The sequence below is a fragment of the Trachemys scripta genome, chromosome 6, assembly GCF_013100865.1.
Source record: "Trachemys scripta elegans isolate TJP31775 chromosome 6, CAS_Tse_1.0, whole genome shotgun sequence".
In the NCBI taxonomy this organism is placed as follows: Eukaryota; Metazoa; Chordata; order Testudines; family Emydidae; genus Trachemys; species Trachemys scripta.
Window position 1 is genome coordinate 11,138,400 of NC_048303.1, and position 23,309 is coordinate 11,161,708.

The window sequence follows — 23,309 nt, forward strand, 5'->3', positions numbered from 1 at the left end:
AGATGGAATACAAGCTGCCAGGAACAGTATCCCTGATGATGCCACAGCACAACTGGTTGCTGAGCTCTGTGACTTCATCCTCACACACAATTATTTCAAATTTGGTGACAATATATACCTCCAGACCAGTGGCACTATTTTGGGCACCCGCATGGCCCCACAATATGCCAACATTTTTATGGCTGACCTGGAACAACGCTTCTTCAGATCTCATCCACTCACGCCCCTTCTCTACCTACGCTACATTGATGACATCATCATCTGGACCCATGGGAAGGAGACTCTGGAAGAATTCCACCAGCTTCCACCCCACCATCAACCTCAGCCTGGACCAATCTACACGGGAGGTCCACTTCCTAGACACCATGGTACAAATAAGTGATAGTCACGTTAACACCACCCTATACCGAAAACCCACCGACTGCTATGCCTACCTTCATGCCTCCAGCTTCCATCCCGGACACAACATACGATCCATTGTCTACAGCCAAGCGCTGAGGTTATAACCGCATTTGCTCCAATCCCTCAGAGTTGGACAGAGACCAACACCTACAAGATCTTCACCAAGCATTCTTAAAACTACAATACCCGCATGAGGAAATAAGGAAACAAATCAACAGAGCCAGATGTGTACCCAGAAGCCTCCTGCTGCAAGACAAGCCCAAGAAAGAAACAAACAGAACTCCACTGGCCATCATCTAGAGTCCTCAGCTAAAACCTCTCCAACGCATCAGTAGTGATCTACAACCCAGACAACGATCCCTCGCTTTCACAGCCCTTGGGAGGCAGACCAGTCCTCGCCCACAGACAACCCACCAACCTTAAGCATATTCTCATCAGCAACCACACACCGCACCATAGTAACTAACTCAGGAACCAATCCATGCAACCAACCTCGATGCCAATTCTGCCCACATATTTATACCAGCGACACCATCACAGGACCTAACCAGATCAGTCACATCATCACCGGTTCGTTCACTTGCACGTCCCCCAATGTAATATTACGCCATCATGTGCCAGCAATGCCCCTCTGCTATGTACATCGGCCAAACTGGACTATCCCTACGTAAAAGGATAAATGGACACAAGCCAGATATTAGGAATGGCAATATACAAAAACCTGTATGAGAACACTTCAATCTCCCTGGCCACACAATAGCAGATGTAAAGGTAGCCATCTTACAACGAAAAAAACTTCAGGACCAGACTCCAAAGAGAAACTGCAGAGCTTCAGTTCATTTGAATGGCTGTGAATGGCTAGCCAACTACAAAAGCAGTTTCTCCTCCCTAGGTGTTCACACCTCAACTGCTAGAAGAGGGCCTCATCCTTCCTGATTGAACTAACCTCGTTATCTCTAGACTGATTCTTGCCTGCATATTTATACCTACCCTCTGGAAATTTCCACCACATGCATCTGATGAAGTGGGTATTCACCCACAAAAAGCATATGCTCCAATACTTCTGTTAGTCTATAAGGACTAGCCAAAGGACTGTCACTTTTTACAGATCCAGACTAACACGGCTACCCCTCTGAAACATTACTCTACAATCAAGGGTCCTGTGGCACCTTAAAGACTAACAGAAGTATTGGGAGCATAAGCTTTCGTGGGTAAGAACCTCACTTCTTCAGATGCAAGTAATGGAAATTTCCAGAGGCAGGTATAAATCAGTATGGAGATAACGAGGTTAGTTCAATCAGGGAGGGTGAGGTGCTCTGCTAGCAGTTGAGGTGTGAACACCAAGAGAGGAGAAACTGCTTCTGTAGTTGGATAACCATTCACAGTCTTTGTTTAATCCTGAGCTAATGGTGTCAAATTTGCAAATGAACTGGAGCTCAGCAGTTTCTCTTTGGAGTCTGGTCCTGAAGGTTTTTTTTGCTGTAAGATGGCTACCTTTACATCTGCTATTGTGTGGCCAGGGAGGTTGAAGTATTCTCATACAGGTTTTTGTATATTGCTATTCCTAATATCTGACTTGTGTCCATTTATCCTCTTGCATAGTGACTGTCCAGTTTGGCCAATTGACATAGCAGAGGAGCATAGCTGGCACATGATGGCATATATAACATTGGTGGACGTGCAGGTGAATGAGCCGGTGATGTTGTAGCTGATCTGGTTAGGTCCTGTGATGGTGTTGCTGGTATAGATATGTGGGCAGAGTTGGCATTGAGGTTTGTTGCATGGGTTGGTTCCTGAGTTAGAGTTGTTATGGTGCGGTGCGTGGTTGCTGGTGAGAATATGCTTAAGGTTGGCGGGTTGTCTGTGGGCGAGGAACACTATGGTCTGGTGTTATGTAGGAGGTCATTTTAGATGATCATAAATGGTCCCTTCTGGCCTTGATATCTCTGAATATTCAAGGAAATAAGTTAACATTGAAATAAGATAGCCAGAAACTGCAAATCTCAATGTTGAAACCATAGCATAGGTTTGTACTTGCTGTATTCATATTCTAAGATACAGAACTACTGTAAAAAAGGTAAATGACAAACTCAATCTCTTACCCATCTAATATTAAACTCTCATAAGCTGCCTTTTTGTCACAGACAGGACAAATCCAGGTGGGCTTCTTTTCATTCATTTGTAGGTAAAGAGCAGCATCAAAACATTGCAGATGTGTGCAGGTAACAGCACGGCATGGGATTGTCAGTCTCATTTTTCCCAGCTGCAGGAGATGCAATAGAAACAAATATCAGCATGACAGACAAGAGGGAACCAAAATACATTTTCAGAGATAACAATGAAATAAACCAGTCACAGGATAAGAATGGTTTCCTGCTGGTAAATAAATGCCCAATCCCAAGGTCCTGGTATGCCCATAAATCCTATCAAAATCAACAGGAGTTGTATGTGCAGAAAGAATACAGGATTGTGTCATTCACAGAGATATTGGTTTTGCCTCTAAATGTCAAGGCCCAGCAGAGGCCTTTTAATAGCAGATAGGGCCAGCACAATGTCAGTGTTCTATTGCTATGATTTTGTTACAGTAAAATGCTTGAAGCATTCATAATATTTTGTACCTTTTATCCCAGGATCTCAACGTGCTTTATGAACACGGATTAGTGAAGTCTGACTTCTGAATTGGTATTATACCCACTTTATATGGGTAAACTGAAGAACAAAGCAGATCACTTAGCTGGTCACAGTCACACAAACAAATTTGTGACTGAGCTGGAAATAAAAGTTCTGACTCCCAGGCATCTTGTTCTTGTTAAAAGATTACACTACTACAGACTTGCAGCATTATTTCAATCTAAACAGGCTCAAAGAGAATCCCAAAGTTATTTGTAGGTCTTATGACATTCAGTGTCAAAGTGGTCAAGAGTTGGCTTATTCTTATAAAAAGGTGGTAGTTTGGTATAGAGGACGGACATTTGAATCAGGAGATCCAAACTCTATTCCCTGCTCTGCCATTTATCTGCTGAGAAACTCTGGACAAGTCATGTCAATTTTTAATGCCTCAGTTTCACCCTCTTAAAAAAAAAAGGGGGTGGGGGTGGGGGACGGGGATAACAATACTTCCTCTCCTGTTTAAAAGGTCTTGAGAGGTACAAATGATCAAGTATATTGCACTGGATGCTCTCACAGCACTTTTATGCTTTAACTTGTTGACTACTGTTTGTATTTAAAAAAATACCACTTCTTATATTATAGAAATTCCTCTAACAGTAAAAGCTATTTTACGAAGTTTGAGTTGTGGGCCCTTTTTACAATAATCCAACTTTGAATTTAAGATGAACAAAAAAGAATGATTTCCCCTCCATCCCCCCCCAAAATTTAATTGCATATTATACTTCACAACTGTACTTACAGGACACATCAGAGATACCCGCAAACTGGTTGTGGCAATTTCGCTATCAGGATCAGCCGTCAGCTTTTCTTTAACTAGTACAATGAAAAACACAATTTAAATTACATTACATAACCATTATTTAAAATGCCATTCTCGCCACTCAGGTGTTTGAGTAGATACTCAATGATTAGGGGGCTTGAGCACATGACTTATGAGGAGAGGCTGAGGGAACTGGGATTGTTTAGTCTCCAGAAGAGAAGAATGAGGGGGGATTTGATAGCAGCCTTCAACTACCTGAAAGGGGGTTCCAAAGAGGATGGATCTAGACTGTTCTCAGTGGTACCAGATGACAGAACAAGGAGTAATGGTCTCAAGTTGCAGTGGGGGAGGTCTAGGTTGGATATTAAGAAAAGCTTGTTCACTAGGAGGGTGGTGAAGCACTGGAATGGGTTACCTAGGGAGGTGGTGGAATCTCCTTCCTTAGAGGTTTTTAAGGTCAGGCCTGACAAAGCCCTGACTGGGATGATTTAGTTGGGAATTGGTCCTGCTTTGAGCAGGGGATTGGACTAGATGACCTCCTGAGGTCCCTTCCAACCCTGATATTCTATGATACTCATTAATATACTGCTTAATTTTCATGTAAAGTCGTCTAAATTGAGAAGCTGGGAAATTTGCTTACAGCAAGTATCAAATTTGCATTGATTTCCTAGTTTTAGCCCCAATCCTGCAAACACTGGCAGGCAGAGTACTCACTGCCATCAACAGTAATCCCACTGGTGACCCACAGCAGTTAGCACTAGGCACAATGGTGTTTGCAGGAGCGCGCCCTAACCTATATATAGGCTGAATCAAATACAACCTTTGAAGGGGCCCTCCAAAAAAGTCTTTACACTTCACAGGAAGGTGAACGGCACCTCATCCATGTGGAGAGATTAATGGATATTGATGTCAACACAAGCGCTACATTTTACAGCCCACCACTGCAGAGGTGCTCTTAGCAATATCAGGAGAGAGTCCAGACACTGAGTAGGTGTTCCCCTCATGGTCTGGAATGAGCAAAAGCAGTGCAAACTCTCTCTCTCTCTCTACTGGGGATAGAAGACTTCTGTAGAACTGCATGCTGTAAATTTGGTACCTTTCACCAATTCTAGATTAAAAATCAACAAAAGTAGAAAAATTCAACCAACTTACTTAGTGCTCTGGAATGGTCTGGGTTTCTGATACCTTTCATTTTTAACCTCTGCAAAAGCATGGCTGAGGTGAGCTGCCGAACAAGATATACAGACATGGAGTAATTCTACAAGAGAAGAAAAATATGATTAAGGATGGGAGTTTCCCTGCCTTTTATTTGAAAACAAACAAAAAACCAGTTTTATTTCATGCAGTAACAGACATACCTCACAATACAGTAAGATTATAAACTATGCTAGCAGAATTAAACGTAAATCAATTTTCTGTTAGTTCAACAAAACAAATGGTCACACCTTTTTGAAATATTTTTATAGATTAATGATGGTGCAGAAATGGAATTTCTTCCTAAGTAAAGCTATTTATTAGTTTGCTGACCAAAGTCTGAAGCTATTGCAATCAGTGGGATAAAATCACAGTTGGTTCAAGACAGTGCACCTCTTCATAAAGTTCCACCCTCTTACACCAACAGAGAACTTGGCCAGATGTCAAGTCATGTGTTTGGCAGTTTTATGGTAGGTATCTCAAAATGTGACCCAAAACAGAATATAAAACTGTTTATATAAAAGCACATGCCTGCCCACATAATCATTATTAGTGCACATTTCAGACTAATACTAACACAATTACTTTCTCCCACGTCTTTAGCAGGCTCCCAAGTGAACAACTGCAGGAGAGTAATATTACGTCTAGACATCTCCAATACCAGTAGTAGAGTGGATCAGAGCTCAAGATGGGAGTTTGCTTCTGGGAAAAAGTAATAATGTACAGATAGATTATTTAATTTTGTCTATCCTCCCTCCAGTGTGCAATAGTTCTCTATAATACAGTTATTAATATCTTGCATAGTCTAAATTGGGTTACAAGAACTGGATGCCAGTACTTCACTTGAAAGACTATTCCTCAGTACTACAGATCTCACCATCAGAAATTTTTCCCGATTTAACCTAAGTTTTCCCCTTCTTACCTTCAACCCTGTACTCCCAGTTATACTTCCTTTTACTATGTCAAATAACACCTCCACCTGTTCTTGTTATTTACACCCTGTCAATGTTAAAAGGCATATCCCACACAACTGTCACTCAAATGAATGAAACAATATTTAACTCACTCTTCCTGCAAATTAAGCACTCTTGGCCTCAGAACTTTAAATGCTCTCCTCTGAACGCCCTCCAATTTGTCACCATCTTTTTGGTCAAACTCAGAACAGAGCACACTATTTCAGGTGTGGTCACACCTATTACCTTCCTGTGATACGATATAACTTTTTGCTACATATGGAAGGTATTGATCTATTTACTACTGTATCATATGGCAAAATCAAGCCTAGTCTGGTGTACGCTTGTACCATTACTACTTTTGAGGTTTCTCCATTATTGATCTGTTTTGGTCTATTTTTCCTTGGTTATATTTTCTAAATCAGATCTCAGTTTGCAATTTTTGGTCCTCATTGGTGTTTACCACTGCTCCCTAATTCATACCATCTGCGAGTTTCATTAACTCACTTATCACTGATGAAGATTAAGACACTATACAATTCCCCTCCAACAAAATGTGCTGCTTATAACCCTTTGTTTACAGTTCTTCATAGCCAGTTTTCTTTCCTGTTAGCTATGGTCTTATGGCTCCCATCACTGTAGTATCAGAGTGCCTCCTATTTAAACACAGAAACACTCCTAAGTATTTAAAAATAGAAATGAAAACAACATTTCTTCCTTTGAAACCTGTTGGAGGAATAGTTATATCTGAGTGCACAAAAGTTGTCTACCTGGAAGCCAAGTGTGTGTGTGTGGGTGGGGGAGGAGGTGCTGAATGAGTTCTAAAGCAGTCTGGATCATACTTATCTCTTGCAGGCACAAGTTCCACAATATAGATCCAGCTCCTGTGAAAGTTCTGCATTCACGAGGCTTCCACTACCAGTTAACAGATTTATCACTAGTGAATGTAGCTATTGTGGGAGGTTATGATCACTGAGGGAGAGGGGATCTCTCAGAAGCTGGGACCAATACCATGGAAGGTTTCCAATTTCAGGACAGAGACCCTGAACCAGACTACTGAATTCAGGGCTCAATCCTGCAAGATGCTGAGCACTCTGACTTGGATCTAGCAAAGCACTTCACCGTGTGCTTATATTACATCTTATAAGTAGTCCCATAGGCTTCAGTGTCAGAGTACTTCGCACCTTGCACAAAGGAGCCTTGGCAACCAATGCAGAGAGAATACTGCATTGATGCATCTGCGGCAATCCATGTTGCTATGCAGATGGCTTGATATGTTTAGCATCAGTTGTAGTAACATTTTAAAAACTCCCACACCCCAATCTGGGTCTATGCTGGTTATGTACTATGTGTATGCGTATTATGAATACTGTAACCGACACTTGTAATCCCGCATAACCCAAGCCTGACCCCAGATATACAGTACCTTCCTTCTTAATTTGTGTAAATTTGATTTTAAACATTAAAATAATTATGAAATTAATGTTTTTATGAAGCCAATTTTACTTATAAATGAACAGCATTTAGGTAGAAAATAGGAAACTCAAACACATGTCTGCATGAGGGTGGCTGGAGACAAGGCACGTCTGGTCATTTTCAAAATGTTTGCTCCTGTGCCCCTGGACTTCTCTTATTAATCTTAATGGCCAACTGCCTATAGAAGACTCATGCTACAGAGCATTTTCTTTGTCACAAACTATATCATCAAGTTAGGAAATGGCAAGTTCCTCTCATTACTACTCATTTTTATTATTCTTCATCTCACTACAAAGAGTGAAAAATAAAAAAATTGTTCTCTGAAGCAATTCTAAAGCCTTTTACATTATTGTTTTACTTTAATAAGTTTCAGGTGAAATGCTGGCACTGCTGAACTTATTGGAGTTTTGCCATTGACTTCAATGGCACCAGGATTTCTCCTATAGTCATTAATCAAGCTACTGGATGGGAAGAGAGTTGAAATCTTTATAGTGAAGGAGTATAGGCAACTTATGTTAGCACATCTCTTGCCTGCAACAATCAAGAGGGAAAAGGAGTAATACTGAGTGAGCTTACTCTCATACTACAAAGAACATAGTTTACCTTTCCAATTTCAGATGCCCAAGAAATGGAGATCTGGTTTGGCACTGCTGATGATAATCTAACTAGAGATGTAATATTCAATGGGCGGCCAGGTCGCTTCTGCTCAATCCCATTTTTTGGTGGTGGAGCATATCCCTGCATTAAGAAAGAAAAGAAGTGTTTCTCTAAAATTTTAGACTGTACTCTGGTCAAACTCCGACTGTACTCTGAAATCTACTGAAGAGACACCATTACAAGGTTTTTGGAAAACAGAAGTTTTTATACCAAGTTAAAAATATTGTTTTCTGAAGTTAGTTTTTGGCACTCCTTTTGTATTTTGCAATCACAAATCATTTACTTACTTACCCTTCTCTCCCACCCCAATAAGCGTCTTGTAATCACTAGCAAAGAGACCTTTACTTCCCTCTAGTGACTGGGTACGCATCAAGTTACATGCTCTGTCCTGAAACTGTTATCGATATAGAAAACTTCTGTACAGATTTACAGAGCTGTACAAAGATTATCTGTAAATGGGTAAAGTTCTCCTCCCTTTTCATCTACCCTCAAGCTTCAGAGTTCTAGTGCATATGAGTCACAGTCACAACCTTGCCCAAATGTTAATTGTTATGAAAATACCTGCCCATAGAAATGAGTCTCATATTAGCCTTCTCTGTGCTAGGGAGATTCTGCAAAAAAGTTTCCTACGGTTGTTAACATTGTTTGGCTCCACCACTATTGGCAATGTTTGAAGCCCTAGTATGTGTCTGTCCTTCATCCTCACCGTGAATATTGCTATATCCCCACAGCTATTTAAGAAGAATCTTTATGCTGCAATTTATCTTTGTCACAAATGGACCGAAATAATTAATATCTACATAGTACTTTTAACGTGTAAAATGCTAAATATTAGCATTGGTGTCTTAGTGATCATCAGTGCCTGCAAATGCCCGATGTACAGATCAGTAACTACACAGGCAAATTAGACATACATTTGTGAGCATATTTTTGAAAAGAGTCAGGCCCTTTTTCTCCCCCACTTTAGACTTTACGCAAACTAATCTATCAGCAAAAGCTACATATTGAATAGAATTTCAATAACTCACCGGCAATGGAAATAACTTCCCATTTACTTTAATGCACAAACTATTAGGATAGTTATCTTCTTGAGGGCAGCTAGTCTCTGCTAGGCATAACCTATTTCCAAAAGAGAAATTTCATTTTTAAGTGACGCTGCACTCAGAAAACTATTTATATATGTTAAAATATACTTGAATTAAAATAATGAAGTACAAACTTAATGTAAGAAAAACCTTTAATCACCTTAGCTGAACTTGGACTGTGTAATCCCTCCTGCCCCCTGGCAAGAAGTCCCTGTTGGGGGGAAAAGAAAAAAAGAGAGTCTATTGAGAGAGAGGGAGGGGTCGGGGGTCGGAGGGGAAACAAAATCTCACACCCCAATCTATCACATAGGAAAAAAGGACAGATCTGCTCCAACATCTCTAGTTACTTTCAAGACTCTTAAGTTTCTCATTACTACACTACCCATGTAGTACAAAAACAAAGCACTTGTAACCAAAACAATCTATTTGTATTAAAAGGATAAACTAAGTCTGTGCCTTCCCTCCAGCCAGGTCTTGTGTCTCCAAGGAGATTGTATAGAGAGAGGGAAGGAAAAAAAAATCTGACACCACCTGAGGGGGAAAGCCAGCCCACAGGAGGTCCTCCCTACTGCATTCCACTGACAAACAAGGATAGAGGGTAGAAGCAGCCTCCCACCCCAGCAATTAGTGATGTAAATATTGTTTAAAAAGCTAACCTATTTAATAGATTAAACAGTTAACCGATTCGGGCCTCACATGCAGGCCTCTCTCCATTTCAGGCAGGACCTTTGTTCTGAGGATGGCGCATCTCCCCTCCCCCCCTTGCCCCTGACAGATGGGAAGGGCAGCTGAGCTCATACTGGGGGTGACAACAGGCCTAGCCAGGAGACCCTAGGGCAGTTGAGGGGGCCCAGCACCTCCCTCGCATCCTCAGTACCCAGGAAAAGGGAAGGGGGGCCCAGGTACCTAGTTGTCCCAATGTGGCCTCCGCATACACTCCATGCCACGCCAGCAGCAGCTTCCCTTACCAGCATGCTGACCACCTCCGCAGCCAAACCCCTTCCAATGGCACAGGGAGAAGCCAGGGATGACTTTACCCCCCTGACGGGGCCTGCAGCCCCTACCAACCCCCGTGGCCAAACGTGTACACCCTGCCCGGCTGGCCGTGCTCCCTCCTCCCCGCGAAGCCCCCGGGGAGAAAACCCTGCTGGGCTAGAGTGTTAATATCGACCCGGCCCCTTTAAGACGGGGATGATGCCCACCCTTTCCTGGTTGCCATAATCACCTCTTGCCAGAACCTGGTCAAGACCCACGCGCATGGGGCTAATGGTTGTGGGGGTTAACGGTTAGACTACTACTTACCCGTTAACCGCTTAATATTTTACATCCCTACCAGCAACCAGGGAACATGGGGAAGAAAACAGTCTGCCACTCTTGCAGCAGCCATGAAGGCTATTTGATTTCAATTAATCAGGTCTCATTTTCTTATCTAACTCCCTGATGATGCAGGATTGTTCCCCAACATAACCATTATGTGTTTGTACAAACACTAGTTTTAGGTGTACTGAATAATAGGCTCCCACCCACCACTTCACTTGAAAGATTGTTCCACAGGCGAAGAGATGTGAAGGAAGATTTTTCTGAAACTCCCCTGCAACTTTGCAAAAGCAGTGATTTGACACATGCTCACAAATAAATGCCAGGCACTCTCTCTTACCTGGAAATGCAGATTTCTCTGACTTGCTGAGGTGTTAAAGCAAAGATAAAAAACTTCTCTTGGAACCTCTGAATACTGCTCTGTACTGAGAGAAGACATGCAAAGCAGCTTTAAAACAGAATGGTCCACTAACAAAAGTCCAAATGATTGCAAGGGTGGTGAGTTAATAGAAGAGTCCACAACTCTGCTTTCTTGGACAAAACAAAGGTCACATAATAATGGAGTTGCTGTTGATTACATGCATTTGTCAATGAGGAATGGATACGAATCATTCAATTACAGTCAGATAGCTTAATATTTAAATTACACTTAATACTAAAATGACATTTTTGCCTTCTTCAGAAGCTTGGAAAACTAGGTTTATTTTATTCCTAGATTTCACAAGGGATTATACAGAGTTGAAGCGTTCCAAAATTTTCGCTGGGTGTCAGGCAAACATGCAAAGCAAACAGCAACCCTGCATTTCCTCCCACATATCCTCATAAAAATATAAGAAGTAGAGTTTGAGATATTACAGTAAGTAGTTATCAGACAAGCATGTGCACAAGCTGTTATTGGCCAGATGGAGAATAACGATTCACTGGAAAACTGCTTTAATCCCAGGAGCGGTGAAGGAAGTTACACCTTTGGAAAGTACCAGACCTCAATGTTAAAGAAAACCATCATACGACGACTTTGCCTACACTACAAAGTTTTGTCAGCAAAAGCTGTCTTTTGCCGACAACACAGGGGAGGCGTGCACACACTACAAAGCTACTTTTGGCGGCAAAACACCGCTATTTTGCCGACAAAATAAAACCACCTCAACGAGAGGCATAAAGCATTTTGTGGCAAAGTTAAAATGACAAAGCATCAGTTGTTTTGTCGACATAACTGGCTTCCAGTTCCACCAGTATCCCACAATGCCTGCCGTGACCTCTCTGTTCACGGTTTTGAACTCCGCTGCCCTGCAGGCATGCACCCCTCCCCTTTGAAAGCTCCAGGAAGCATTTGACAGCTGAGTGTGCAGCTCCCTTTGGGGAACAAAGAGCAAGTCATTAATGTGGAATGCTCCTGTTCTGCCCTGCACTAGGAACACCGGGACTGGGGGGAGAAGAGAAGGAAACAACTGCTGTGCTGCTTTGACATTCCTCACCAGGGAGAGCTCAGAGCTGCTCAGGATGCCGCTCCCAGCAGCTGAGGAAGCGGTAGGAGAATTTGGAGTGAATCACAGAACCCCAGGCAGGCAGAGTGGAAGAGACTGCTGTGCGGAGCAGGGGGGAATGGCGTGTGTGTGTGTGTGGGGGGGGGTGTCCCCCTCCCCCTGCCTCAGGATAGGTCAGTCAGCCTGCTGTCTCCCCAGTCCCAGACGCCACTATCCTCTCCCTCCCCCCACACACTTCAGTTGAAAAGCAGCTGACAATCTACTGGGATGCCTGGAACATGTGACTGAGAAATCTGTGTCATGTGACGTTGTACCTGCCCCATGAGGCATTGCAAACCCTTCCCAAAGCACCCCGCAGCTAGTTGCACAGTGGGATAGCTACCCACAGTGCACTGCTCTCTGTCGATGCAAGAGCTGTTAGTGTGGATGCACTCTGGTGACACAAGGAGCTAGTGTGGACATGCCACAGCACTTTTGAATTAAAGTGCTTTAATTAAAGAGGCATAACTTTTGCCAACAAAACTTTGTAGTGTAGACAAGGCCTAAAAGTGCCTGGGGATCCCCCTTGTGAATATTTAAGGAGGCAGGGAGGAAATCAGACTAATGGTAGAATCCTTTTACATACGCCTACTTGGCCATTTGTGATGGTAATTATTTTAACATGAGAACAGGGTGTAAAATGTGTTCCCTTATGGATTTATTTTCTGGGACCAATCGCACCCATAATACTAGGTTTCAGGGTAGCATCCGTGTGAGGCCTTGGCTACACTTTCGTGTTACAGCGCTGTAAAGCCGCCCCCAGCACTGTAACTCACTCCCCGTCCACACTGGCAAGGCATTTGCAGCGCTCGCTGTAACTCCGTGGTTGCAGCGCTGCAGGTACTCCACCTCCCTGAGAAGAATAGTGAGTATTGCGCTGTCGCTGCAGCGCTGCGGCGCCAGTGTGGCCGCCCAATGCGCTGTGACTGGCCTCCAGAATTATTCGGCGGTATCCCACAATGCCTGTTCTAGCCACTCTTGTCATCAGTTCAAACTCTACTGCCCTGGCCTCAGGTAACCAACTATGTGACCCACGCTTTACATTCCCCGGGAATTTTAAAAATCCCCTTCCTGTTTGCTCAGCTCAGCGTGGCGTGGAGTGCTATCAGTGAATCTTTCCATGTGACTATGCCTTCACGCGCCAAGCGAGTCCCAGCATGGAGCAATGGCGAGTTGCTGGACCTCATCAGTGTTTGGGGGAAGAAGCTGTCCAGTCCCAGCTGCGCTCCAGCCGTAGGAATTACAATATCTTCGGGAAGGTATCAAAGGACATGATGGAAAGGGGCCATGACCGGGACGCCCTGCAGTGCAGGATTAAAGTGAAGGAGATGCGGAGTGCCTACCGCAAAGCCCGTGACGCAAACGGCCGCTTGGGTGCTCCCCTCGCGACCTGCCGATTCTACAAAGAGCTGGATGCGATACTTGGGGTTAACCCCACCTCCACTCCCAGCACCACCATGAACACTTCAGAGCCGGTGGGGAGGGGGCAGGGGGGAGAGAGGAGGAGGAGGAAAACGGGAGTGATGGTGGTGGGCCGGATGGAGACACCCCGGAATCCCTGGAACCATGCAGCCAGGAGCTCTTCTCGAGCCAGGAGGAAGGTAGCCAGTCGCAGCGGCCGCTACTTGGTGGAGGACAAGACAGATGAGCAGGTTCCCAGTAAGCGGGTTTCCTTTTCGGGAAGGAATTTTTTCAGTGCGGGCTCTTTGGGAGAGGAGGGTTAGGCCTGCATGCCTAGATGTGGAATAGTGCATTGATGTGGTTTATCACATCGCGGTAATCGGCCTCGGTAATCTCCTTGAATGTCTCATCCAGAACATGTGCAATGCGCTTGCGCAGGTTTATCGGGAGAGCCACCGTGGTCCTTGTCCCAGCCAGGCTAACATGTCCGCGCCACTGTGCCGCGAGGGGCAGGGGGGACCATTGCTGCACACAGGCAAGCTGCATATGGGCCAGGGCAGAAGCCGCATTGCAGTAGAAGACCCTCCCTTGCTTCCCAGGTCACCCTCAGCACCGAGATATCGTCCAGGACGATTGTGGGGCACAGTGGGGCACAACGGAAAGAGTTTTGGGACAAGGGCTGGGGGGTGGGGGGTGGCGGCGTTTGCGGTACTGCTCCTCTTTCTGCATGGCTACCAGCTCCTGGATAGCGTCTGTGGAAAATGTTGGGACAGTGTTCAGTGTAGGTGCCCCCTGAAGCTATTGGCTCTCCCCAAGGCACAGAAACCCAGAGGACAGTGCAGCCCTGAAACAATCAGTCCCCCTTACTCACCATTTTGAGGCTCCCGTGGGATGTGTGCGCTCTGTTTCGGACGGGAAAGTTATGCTATTGTGTAGACCCTGTGTGTTTTCTACTCCTTAAGCGTGGGGGGAATTATTACTCTGTCTGGTATAAACAATGCTGCCTCTGTTAAATGTTGCATTTTGCCTATACAGCTGCATCAACCTTGAGACCTCAGCCGTCCCCTCTTATCGCCTGCTCAGAGACTGCAAAGACTCAGGAAGAGACCACGAAAAAGCAAAGACGACATGCTGCAAGAAGTGATGCGGCAATCTATTAAAGAGAATGAGAAAGCACAGGACTGGAGGGAGAGAGAAAGAAGGATCAGCCAGGAAAACGCAGCGCACCAGCGGCAAAGCACTGCACACCGGCAGCAAAGCACTGATAGGCTCATAAGCATCCTGGAGCGCCAAGCAGACACTATCCAGGAGCTGGTAGCCATGCAGAAAGAGGAGCAGTACCGCAAACGCCACCCTCCCCCACAGCCCTTGTCCCAAAATTCTTTCCGTTGTGCCCCACTGTCACCTCCAACCCACTTCCCCAACTTCCGTGTTCTTCACGCCATCTTCTCCACCCAGCCCTGAAAACCACGACCCTTACCCTCTGCACTCAACCCCCATCACCATGCAGTATAGCTGTCCTGAAGTGCAGCACTCACTGCACAGCACACCAGACAGGACATACGCGAATCTGTGATTGTACTGTTCCCCACTCCACCCCCTTGTTTCTTTTCAATAAATGGATTTTTTGGCTTTGAAAACATTCTTTATTATTGCATAAAGTAAAAGACTCCTTAGCCCAGGAAATAAACAGGTACTGCAAGTCTGCTTAGCAAACACTAATTCCTAAAGATTGGAACTACTGCACTTCACTCCCATGCAGGGCACCAAATATCACTGCTGGTTTTCAGCCTCAAATTGCTCCCTCAAGGCATCCCTAATCCTTGCAGCCCCGCGCTGGGCCCCTGTAATAGCCCTGCTCTCTGGCTGTGCAAATTCAGCCTCCAGGTGTTGAACCTCAGAGGTCCATGCCTGAGTGAAGCTTTCACCCTTCCCGTCACAAATATTATGGAGGGCACAGCACGCGGATATAACCACAGGGATGCTGTTTTCGGCCAAGTCCAGCTTCCCATACAGAGATCGCCAGCGGGCCTTTAAATGGCCAAAGGCACACTCCACAGTCATTCGGCACCGGCTCAGCCTGTAGTTGAACCGTTCCTTGCTGCTGTCAAGGCTCCCTGTGTAGGGTTTCATGAGCCACGGCATTAATGGGTAAGCGGGATCTCCAAGGATCACAATGGGCATTTCAACTTCCCCTACCGTGATCTTCCGCTCTGGGAAAAAAGTCCCGGCCTGCATCTTCCTGAACAGCCAAGTGTTCCGAAAGATGCGTGCATCATGCACCTTTCTGGGCCAGCCTGTGTTAATGTCAATGAAACGTCCACGGTGATCCACAAGCGCCTGGAGAACCATAGAGAAATACCCCTTCCGATTAACGTACTCTAAACCTAGATGGGGTGGTGCCAGAATAGGAATGTACGTCCCATCTATCACATCTCCACAGTTAGGGAACCCCATTTGTGCAAAGCCATCCACCATTTCCTGCACGTTACCCAGAGTCACGGTTCTTCTGAGTAGGATGCGATTAATGGCCTTTCAAACTTGCATCAACAGGATTCCAACAGTCGACTTTCCCACTCCAAACTGGTTTGCGACCGACCGGTAGCTGTCTGGAGTTGCCAGCTTCCAGATTGCAATAGTCACCTGTTTCTCCACTGGCAGAGCAGCTCTCAATCTCGTGTCCTTGTGCCGCAGGGTGGGGGCAAGCTCCTCACACAGTCCCATGAAGTGGCTTTTCTCATCCGAAAGTTCTGCAGCCACTGCTAGTCATCCCAGACTTCCATGACGATGTGATCCCACCACTCGGTGCTTGTTTCCCTAGCCCAAAAGCGGCGTTCCATGGTACGGAGCATGTCCGTGAATGCCACAAGCAATTTCGTGTCATACGCGTTACGTGGCTCGATAGCATCGTCGGACTCCTCACTGTCACTTTGGATCTTAAGGAACAGTTGGACAACCAAATGTGACGTGCTGGCGAGATAAGTCAGCATACGCCTCAGCAGTTTGGGCTCCATTTCCCGCAGACAGATCACGCTGCACAGAAACTGTTGAAAGATGGCGCCAAAGGTGAACGGAAACAAAGGAATTTCTGGGATGCGAAGCGATGCATCACGGGGTGTTGGGACAGGACCCAGAATGCCCCGCACCCATGCCCCCTTCCCACAACCCAGTGCCAGACTGGGAAAAGGTGCTCTGTGGGATAGCTGCCCATAATGCATCGCTCCCAATAGCGCTGCAATTGCGGCCACGACAGTGCGCTGGGCAGCTGTCAGTGTGGACAGACTGCAGCGCTTTCCCTACTCAGCTGCACGAAGTCAGGTTTAACTCACAGCGCTGTACAGCTGCAAGTGTAGCCAAGGCCTTAGTCTGTATCCGCAAAAAGAACAGGAGTACTTGTGGCACCTTAGAGACTAACAAATTTATTTGAGCATAAGCTTTCGTGGGCTACAGCACAGAATGGAACATATGGTAAGAGGAGGTTTTTTTTTTTATATATATATATATGTGTGTGTGGATACACACACACACACACACACACACACAGAGAACATAAGAAAGTGGAAGTAGCCATACCAAACTGTAAGAGGCTAATTAATTAAGATGAGCTATTATCAGCGGGAGGGAAAAAAAACAAAAAAACCCACTTTTGTAGAGCTAATCAAGATGGCCCATTTTAGACACTTGACAAGGTGTGAGGATACTTAACATGGGGAAATAGATTCCATGTGTGTAATGACCCAGTCACCCCCAGTCTCTATTCAAACTCAAGTTAATGGTATCTAGTTTGCAGATTAATTCAAGCTCAGCAGTTACTCGGAGTCTGTTTTTGAAGCTTTTCTGTTGCAAAATTGCCACCTTTAAAGTCTGTTACTGAGTGGCCAGAGAGGTTGAAGTGTTCTCCTACTGGTTTTTGAATGTTATGATTCCTGATGTCAGATGTGTCCATTTATTCTTTTGCGTAGAGACTGTCCGGTTTGGCCAACGTACATGGTAGAGGGGCATTGCTAGCACATGATGGCATACATCACATTGGTAGATGTGCAGGAAAACGAGCCCCTGATGGCGTGGCTAATGATGTTGTCATTTGAATAAATATGAGGCCAGAGTTGGCATCGGGCTTTGTTGCAAGGATAGGTTCCTGGGTTAGCATTTTTGTTGTGTGGTTGCTGGGGAGTATTTGCTTCAGGTCGGGGGCTGTCTGTAAGTGATTGACAGTGAGGACTGGTCTGTCTCACAAGATCTGAGAGAGTGAGGGATCATCTTTCAGGATAGGTTGTAGATCTTTGATGATGCGCTGGAGAGGTTTTAGTTGGGGGCTGAAGGGGACAGCTAGTGGTGTTCTGTTCTTTTCTTTGTTGGGCCTGTCCTGTATTAGGTGACTTCTGGGTACTGTTTCTGGCTCTGTCAATTTGTTTTTTCACCTCAGCAGGTGGGTACTGTAGTTTTAAGAATGCTTGATAGAGATCTTGTAGGCGTTTGTCTCTGTCTGAGGGATTGGAGCAAATGTTGTATCTTAGAGCTTGGCTGTAGATAATGGACCGTGTGGGGTGTCCTGGATGGAAGCTGGAGGCATGTAGGCAAGTATAGCGGTCAGTAGGTTTCCGGTATAGGATGGTGTTTATGTGACCATCGCTTATTAGCACAGTAGTGTCCAGGAAATGGACCGCTTGTGTGGAATGGTCTGGGCTGAAGTTGATGGTGGAATTCCTCAAGGGTTTCTTTTCCATGGGTCCAGATGATGATGTCATCAATGTAGCGCAAGTAGAGTAGGGGTGTTAGAACAATGCTTCCTTAGCTCTCGTCCCCTAAGTCAGCCATAAAAATGTTGGCATACTGTGGGGCCATGCGGGTACCCATAGCAGTGCCGCTGACTTGAAGGTATATATTGTCCCCAAATGTGAAATAGTTGTGGATGAGGACAAAGTCACAAAGTTCAGCCACCAGGTTTGCTGTGACATTATTGGGGATATTGTTTCAGATAGCTTGTAGTCCATCTTTGTGTGGAATGTTGGTGTAGAGGGCTTCTACATCCATAGTGGCCAGGATGGAATATCACCAATGGATTTTAGTTTCCTCAGGAAGTCAGTGGTGTCTCGAAGATAGCTGGGAGTGCTGGTAGCGTAGGGCCTGAGGAGAGAGTCCACATAGCCAGACAATCCTGCTGTTAAGGTGCCAATGCCTGAGATGATGGGGGGGAGGGGGTGTCCAGGATTTCCAGGTTTATGGATCTTGGGTAGCAAATAGAATACCCCTGGTCGGGGTCCTAGGCATGTGTCTGTACAGATCTGTTCCTGTGCTTTTTCAGGGAGTTTCTTGAGCAGATGGTGTAGTTTCTTTTGGTAATCCTCAGTGGGATCAGAGGATAATGGCCTGTAGAATGTTCAGACTTGTTGACAAGTCAAGGGGCTCTCCATTTGTCCTCCCTGTCAGTGAGAAAAGGCCCATGACATTTTCATCTCTTAAAAGCAGAGAAGAGTGGGTGAAGGTTTAGAGATTTTGCCACTATGGCTCCAAAAATTGCCTATAAAAACTAGGATTGCAACAGGCAAACTTGGAAGCACTGAACTGCCACATTGATTGTACCATTGGAGGCAGAGAATTTGGGGAAAGAGCAGAAGGGGCATGGCCAAGCCTCTGAGCCTCCTCGAAAAGCCTGGACTGCCAGCATTTAAAGAAAGTAGTAGTCCAGAAATCTCAGATTGTGGGAAAGGTCAGGATCCAGAAAATATTACAAGTTGTTCTTACTATGCAGAAGGGGAGTTAATGGTGGGGCCTGTAGGTATTTTTTGGGGCCTGCGCTGGTAAAACTCTCATGATCATTTGGAAAGGCTAATGTAATACTCCTGCCTATGTGCGGTTTGGTTTTTTAAGATAAAAACACCACCACCACCCTATATTGCTAGTATGCAAATATATGAACTACTCATCCCTTCAAAAAGTCATGTGGGAATAACTATACTCCTTAGCTGCTCAACCATAAGAGTCTATTTACCCTCCAAATCCCTAATTCTCAAATACACACAGTGAGTTGTTTGTTCTTGGTCTCAAGAGCCTTCCTGGGTCTACTAAATGGGATTGTGCATAATCCAAGTCTGTTTTATTTTAAAAACAGCTCTCTCTCTCTCTCTCTCACACACACACACCCACCCACCCCAGTAGTTAATTATCTAGATAGATTTCATGTAAAAAACCTCATATGGAACTAATTACACCAAGTAAAGCCCTGTTTAGGGCTTGGCTGTAGCCAATCTCTAAATATTCATTTGTAGAACTTGATGTGCACGTCATTCAAACGGACAGTAAAAATGGCGTTTTAAGGGTTCACTCTCTCTCAATAAAACTCTAGCTCAAGCATGCCTGGTTTACAAATTTTATTTTTATTTTTTAATTTTTTTAAGTGTTTTTCTGGTCAGTCCTGCAAACAGCCTGGGAGCTAAACGTCAAGCAAAATTCTTGACTTCTGCATCATCACTGGTAATAATTCATCAGGCAAAATTCTTGCACTCATTGACAATTGTGCAAGGCTAACAGAAGTAAAACACTTCTATTGACTTCTATTAAATCAGAATATGCACAGAGAACACATTTGCTAAGTAAGAGTGGTGATGTTCCTCCCCACCGCCCAAAATCACTTGTACAGCCTTACTCTAACATGGACACCAGCTGAAACCACCTATGACTGTTCTACTATTGAACGTATGGCAGTGAATACATTTGCCAACCATGCTCATCATTTGACACCAAATTCTTCAGGAATTCAGGATAAATGCTGTCCTTGCGAGCAGCTTTTCCTTTTTTAGTGGCTACAAGACCCTTGATTTCTTCTACTATGCAATATGGGGATATATAGGTGAAGTGGCAGAACTTTGTTGGATGTTTAGAAAGAGCTCTTTCTAAACCTTCTGTCTAGCCAAACAGGTCAGTTTTGGTTTTTGAATTACAAAGGAGGGTGAGGTGATAGCATTGGCTGTCACTTTTGGTTGACAGTGTTTTTCCCAGGTCAGTGACTTCAAGCTCACAGAGTAGTGCCCAGGCTTTACTACTAGAATAAGCGTACTGAAGACCCTCCATTATTTTGTTCCATCTTTTCAGGCATGCAGAGTTCAATGACTATTAGTGCTTTTGCTGTGCCCAGATCATAGCTCTTCTCATACTCTTCAGCTGCCAGCAAGAAGCATAGACCATGCGATAGCTGTGAGGAACGTGTTTCACAGCACCTTTGGTAAAAAGATAAACAAGGTGGTCAGAGATTCCTGGGACTGACCAGATATGGTGTATCCTTTGTATAATTACTGTGGCATATGCAATGCACAGCTAAACTGACATGCAGAATAGCAGAGCAGTGTTGACTGCAACCAAAGTTTCCAAGCACTGTTCGTGAAGCTTTCAGAGGAAAACCACTATTGTCTTTCATCAGAAAGCAGAGGTCCGGTTTGCGTTCAGTGTTCTATCTGCCAGAGCAAAAAATCCCTGATTTTGAACTTAAACAAAGAAGGTAGACATCTGCAAATGAGGTCCACCAACTGCATCATGTCTGCTATAGCCCTATTGTGAGTGGTAGCTATTTAAGTCACCAAGGTACAAAGCCAAATGGGGGGGGGGGAAAGAGAGGGGAGAGAATGGTAATACAGGCTTCAGCCATTCAAGATTTGGAGGTCTGCAAGCATTCATTACGGTCAGTTGTCCAAGCTCTTACTGCAGCAACAGAAATTCCCATGGTCTTGAGGTCCTCCAGGACTGAGACATCTTTAAGACCATGCCCAGGCCACACTTAACATCATTCACAGTACCAATGAGTTCATAACCATGAATGTTACATCTTGAAGTTTGCTTGTAGTTTGCAGCATGAACTGCTTGGTAGATTATCAGCAGCGTTATTCACCTTGAGAACTCTTAAAAGATAGATAGTAATACTTAACAGGTCACAAGCCTAAAAAGCTGTCATGAAGTGATAGTCATTGCCCTCTTCAAACGTGGGAAGCCAACAAATGATGCTGCCAACAACTGCCTGATATCACTCCTCTTCACAATTTGCAAGTTAATGGAGAGGGTCTTACTGGCCCATCTCACCCCATCCTTGAGGATGCTTATGGCTTTGAAAGGCTGAAAAATATTGCAGTTGAACACTTTTAAAAAGTGACTTCATAAGCATGATACCCGGTAGGGAACAAGGAGAAGGGTTTAATTTCTTCAGGAATGCAAACATGTAGCACAATTATGCTTTTATATTGTGGCCAGCTTCTCAAGGTGGGAATACCTGTCCATTTCCTCTTCCTAGTTTTAACATTAATTTTTATCAAGTCTCCCCATATTACCGGTCATTCCCACTGTAATCATCATTTAAGGAAACTTTGCTGTTTGGTTCTATACTCTGTCTAATTTAACGTTATCTGTCAAGACTATCAGTTACTTTTACAAATAAATACCTGCAACAGATTAAATATGCATGAACCAGGAGCTTTTCTGTTACTTTATATGGTAAAGAAACCCTCTAAAAATCCTATATGAAATCTGCACTTGGCTACAAAAGAATATCCCTAAATCAAAATTAAGTGTTTCATCATGACTAAAACAAAAGCAGCTCCACAAGCCACCCGAACGTGGAGATCACTAGAGGCACAATGCACAGTACTTTTAAAATTTAAAACGCCCTACAGAAATACTAACAACAAAATGAAGCTTCAATACCACTAGAAGATAGAGGGGTACTTAACTAGCATTGCTTTCAAAACATAGAGCTGGGATGCCATATCTCATTGCAGTTGCAGGATATGGTTTCACTTTCATTGTTTTCAAGGGCATACAGATGCAAAAAAAATAAGTGAAATTTCACTCCAATATTAGTCATCTTTTAAAGAAAATGTACTGAATTCTGTAAGGAAAATGCTATCCCCGCCAACAAGCCATGCACACGTATATCAAAATTTGACCCCAGATCTCTTTGGGAAGGTTTCCTATGCTGACTCTACTAATTGACATTAGTATTATAAAAGCAAAAGTGGTTTTGTTAGAGTCCATTAGGAAATGGATATATAAGAGAAAATATAATGTCACTATATAAATCCATAGTACATCCACCCCTTGAATACTGCATGTAGTTCTGGCCATCCCATTGCAAAAGAGACATACTAGAATTTAAAAAGGTACAGAGAAGGGCAACAAAAATGATCAGGGGTATGGAACTGCTTCCATACAAGGAGAGATTAAAAAGACTGGGACAATTCAGCTTAGGAAAGAGAACCGGGGGGAGGGAAGGAGGGGAAGAGAGAGAAGAGGCCTGATAGAGGTCTGAAAAAATCATGAACGGATTAGAGAAAGTGAATAAGAAAGTGTTATTTACCACTTCACATAACACAAGAACCAGGGGTCACCCAATGAAATTAATGGGCAGCAGGTTTTAAACAAACATAAGGAAGTACTTTGCACAACCCACAGTCAACCTATAAACCTCATTGCCAGGGGATGCTGTGAAGGCCAAAAGATTAACTAGGTTATTCTATGGAGGATAGGTCCATCAATGACTATTAACCACGATGGTAAGGGATGCAACCCCATGCTCCAATGTCCCTAAGCCTCTGACTGCCAGAAGCTGGGACTGGATGACTGGGGATGGATCACTCAATAATTGCCTCTTTCTTCATTCCCTCAACTATCTGGTAGTGGCCACTGTCAGAAGACAGGATACTGAGTTAGAGAAGACCATTGGTCTGATCCAGTATGGCCATTCTTATGTTCTTTTTTCCTTGTTAGTGATCTGTGTCCTTATATTGGCACCCAACACCACAGTACATAAACATCCAATATCTACAAAGGCTAGGACCTCTGTCTTTAATCTAGCACATGGGGACTTTCATTTGAGCCATGGCTTGAG

General features: G+C 44.3%; 1 protein-coding gene across 3 annotated transcripts in view; it reads right to left on the reverse strand.

The window, feature by feature from the left end:
- PIAS2 (protein inhibitor of activated STAT 2) overlaps positions 1–23,309 on the reverse strand; it is a 54,282-nt gene that overhangs the window by 13,628 nt on the left and 17,345 nt on the right. For all 3 annotated transcript variants that reach the window (XM_034774737.1, XM_034774739.1, XM_034774738.1), the window contains exons 4-10: positions 10,855–10,939; positions 9,358–9,408; positions 9,141–9,231; positions 8,059–8,193; positions 4,985–5,090; positions 3,812–3,885; positions 2,505–2,665 (exon numbers count right to left, since the gene is read on the reverse strand). In XM_034774737.1, coding sequence (XP_034630628.1) covers positions 2,505–2,665; positions 3,812–3,885; positions 4,985–5,090; positions 8,059–8,193; positions 9,141–9,231; positions 9,358–9,408; positions 10,855–10,939 — 703 coding nt within the window. The remainder of the gene's footprint in view (positions 1–2,504; positions 2,666–3,811; positions 3,886–4,984; positions 5,091–8,058; positions 8,194–9,140; positions 9,232–9,357; positions 9,409–10,854; positions 10,940–23,309) is intronic.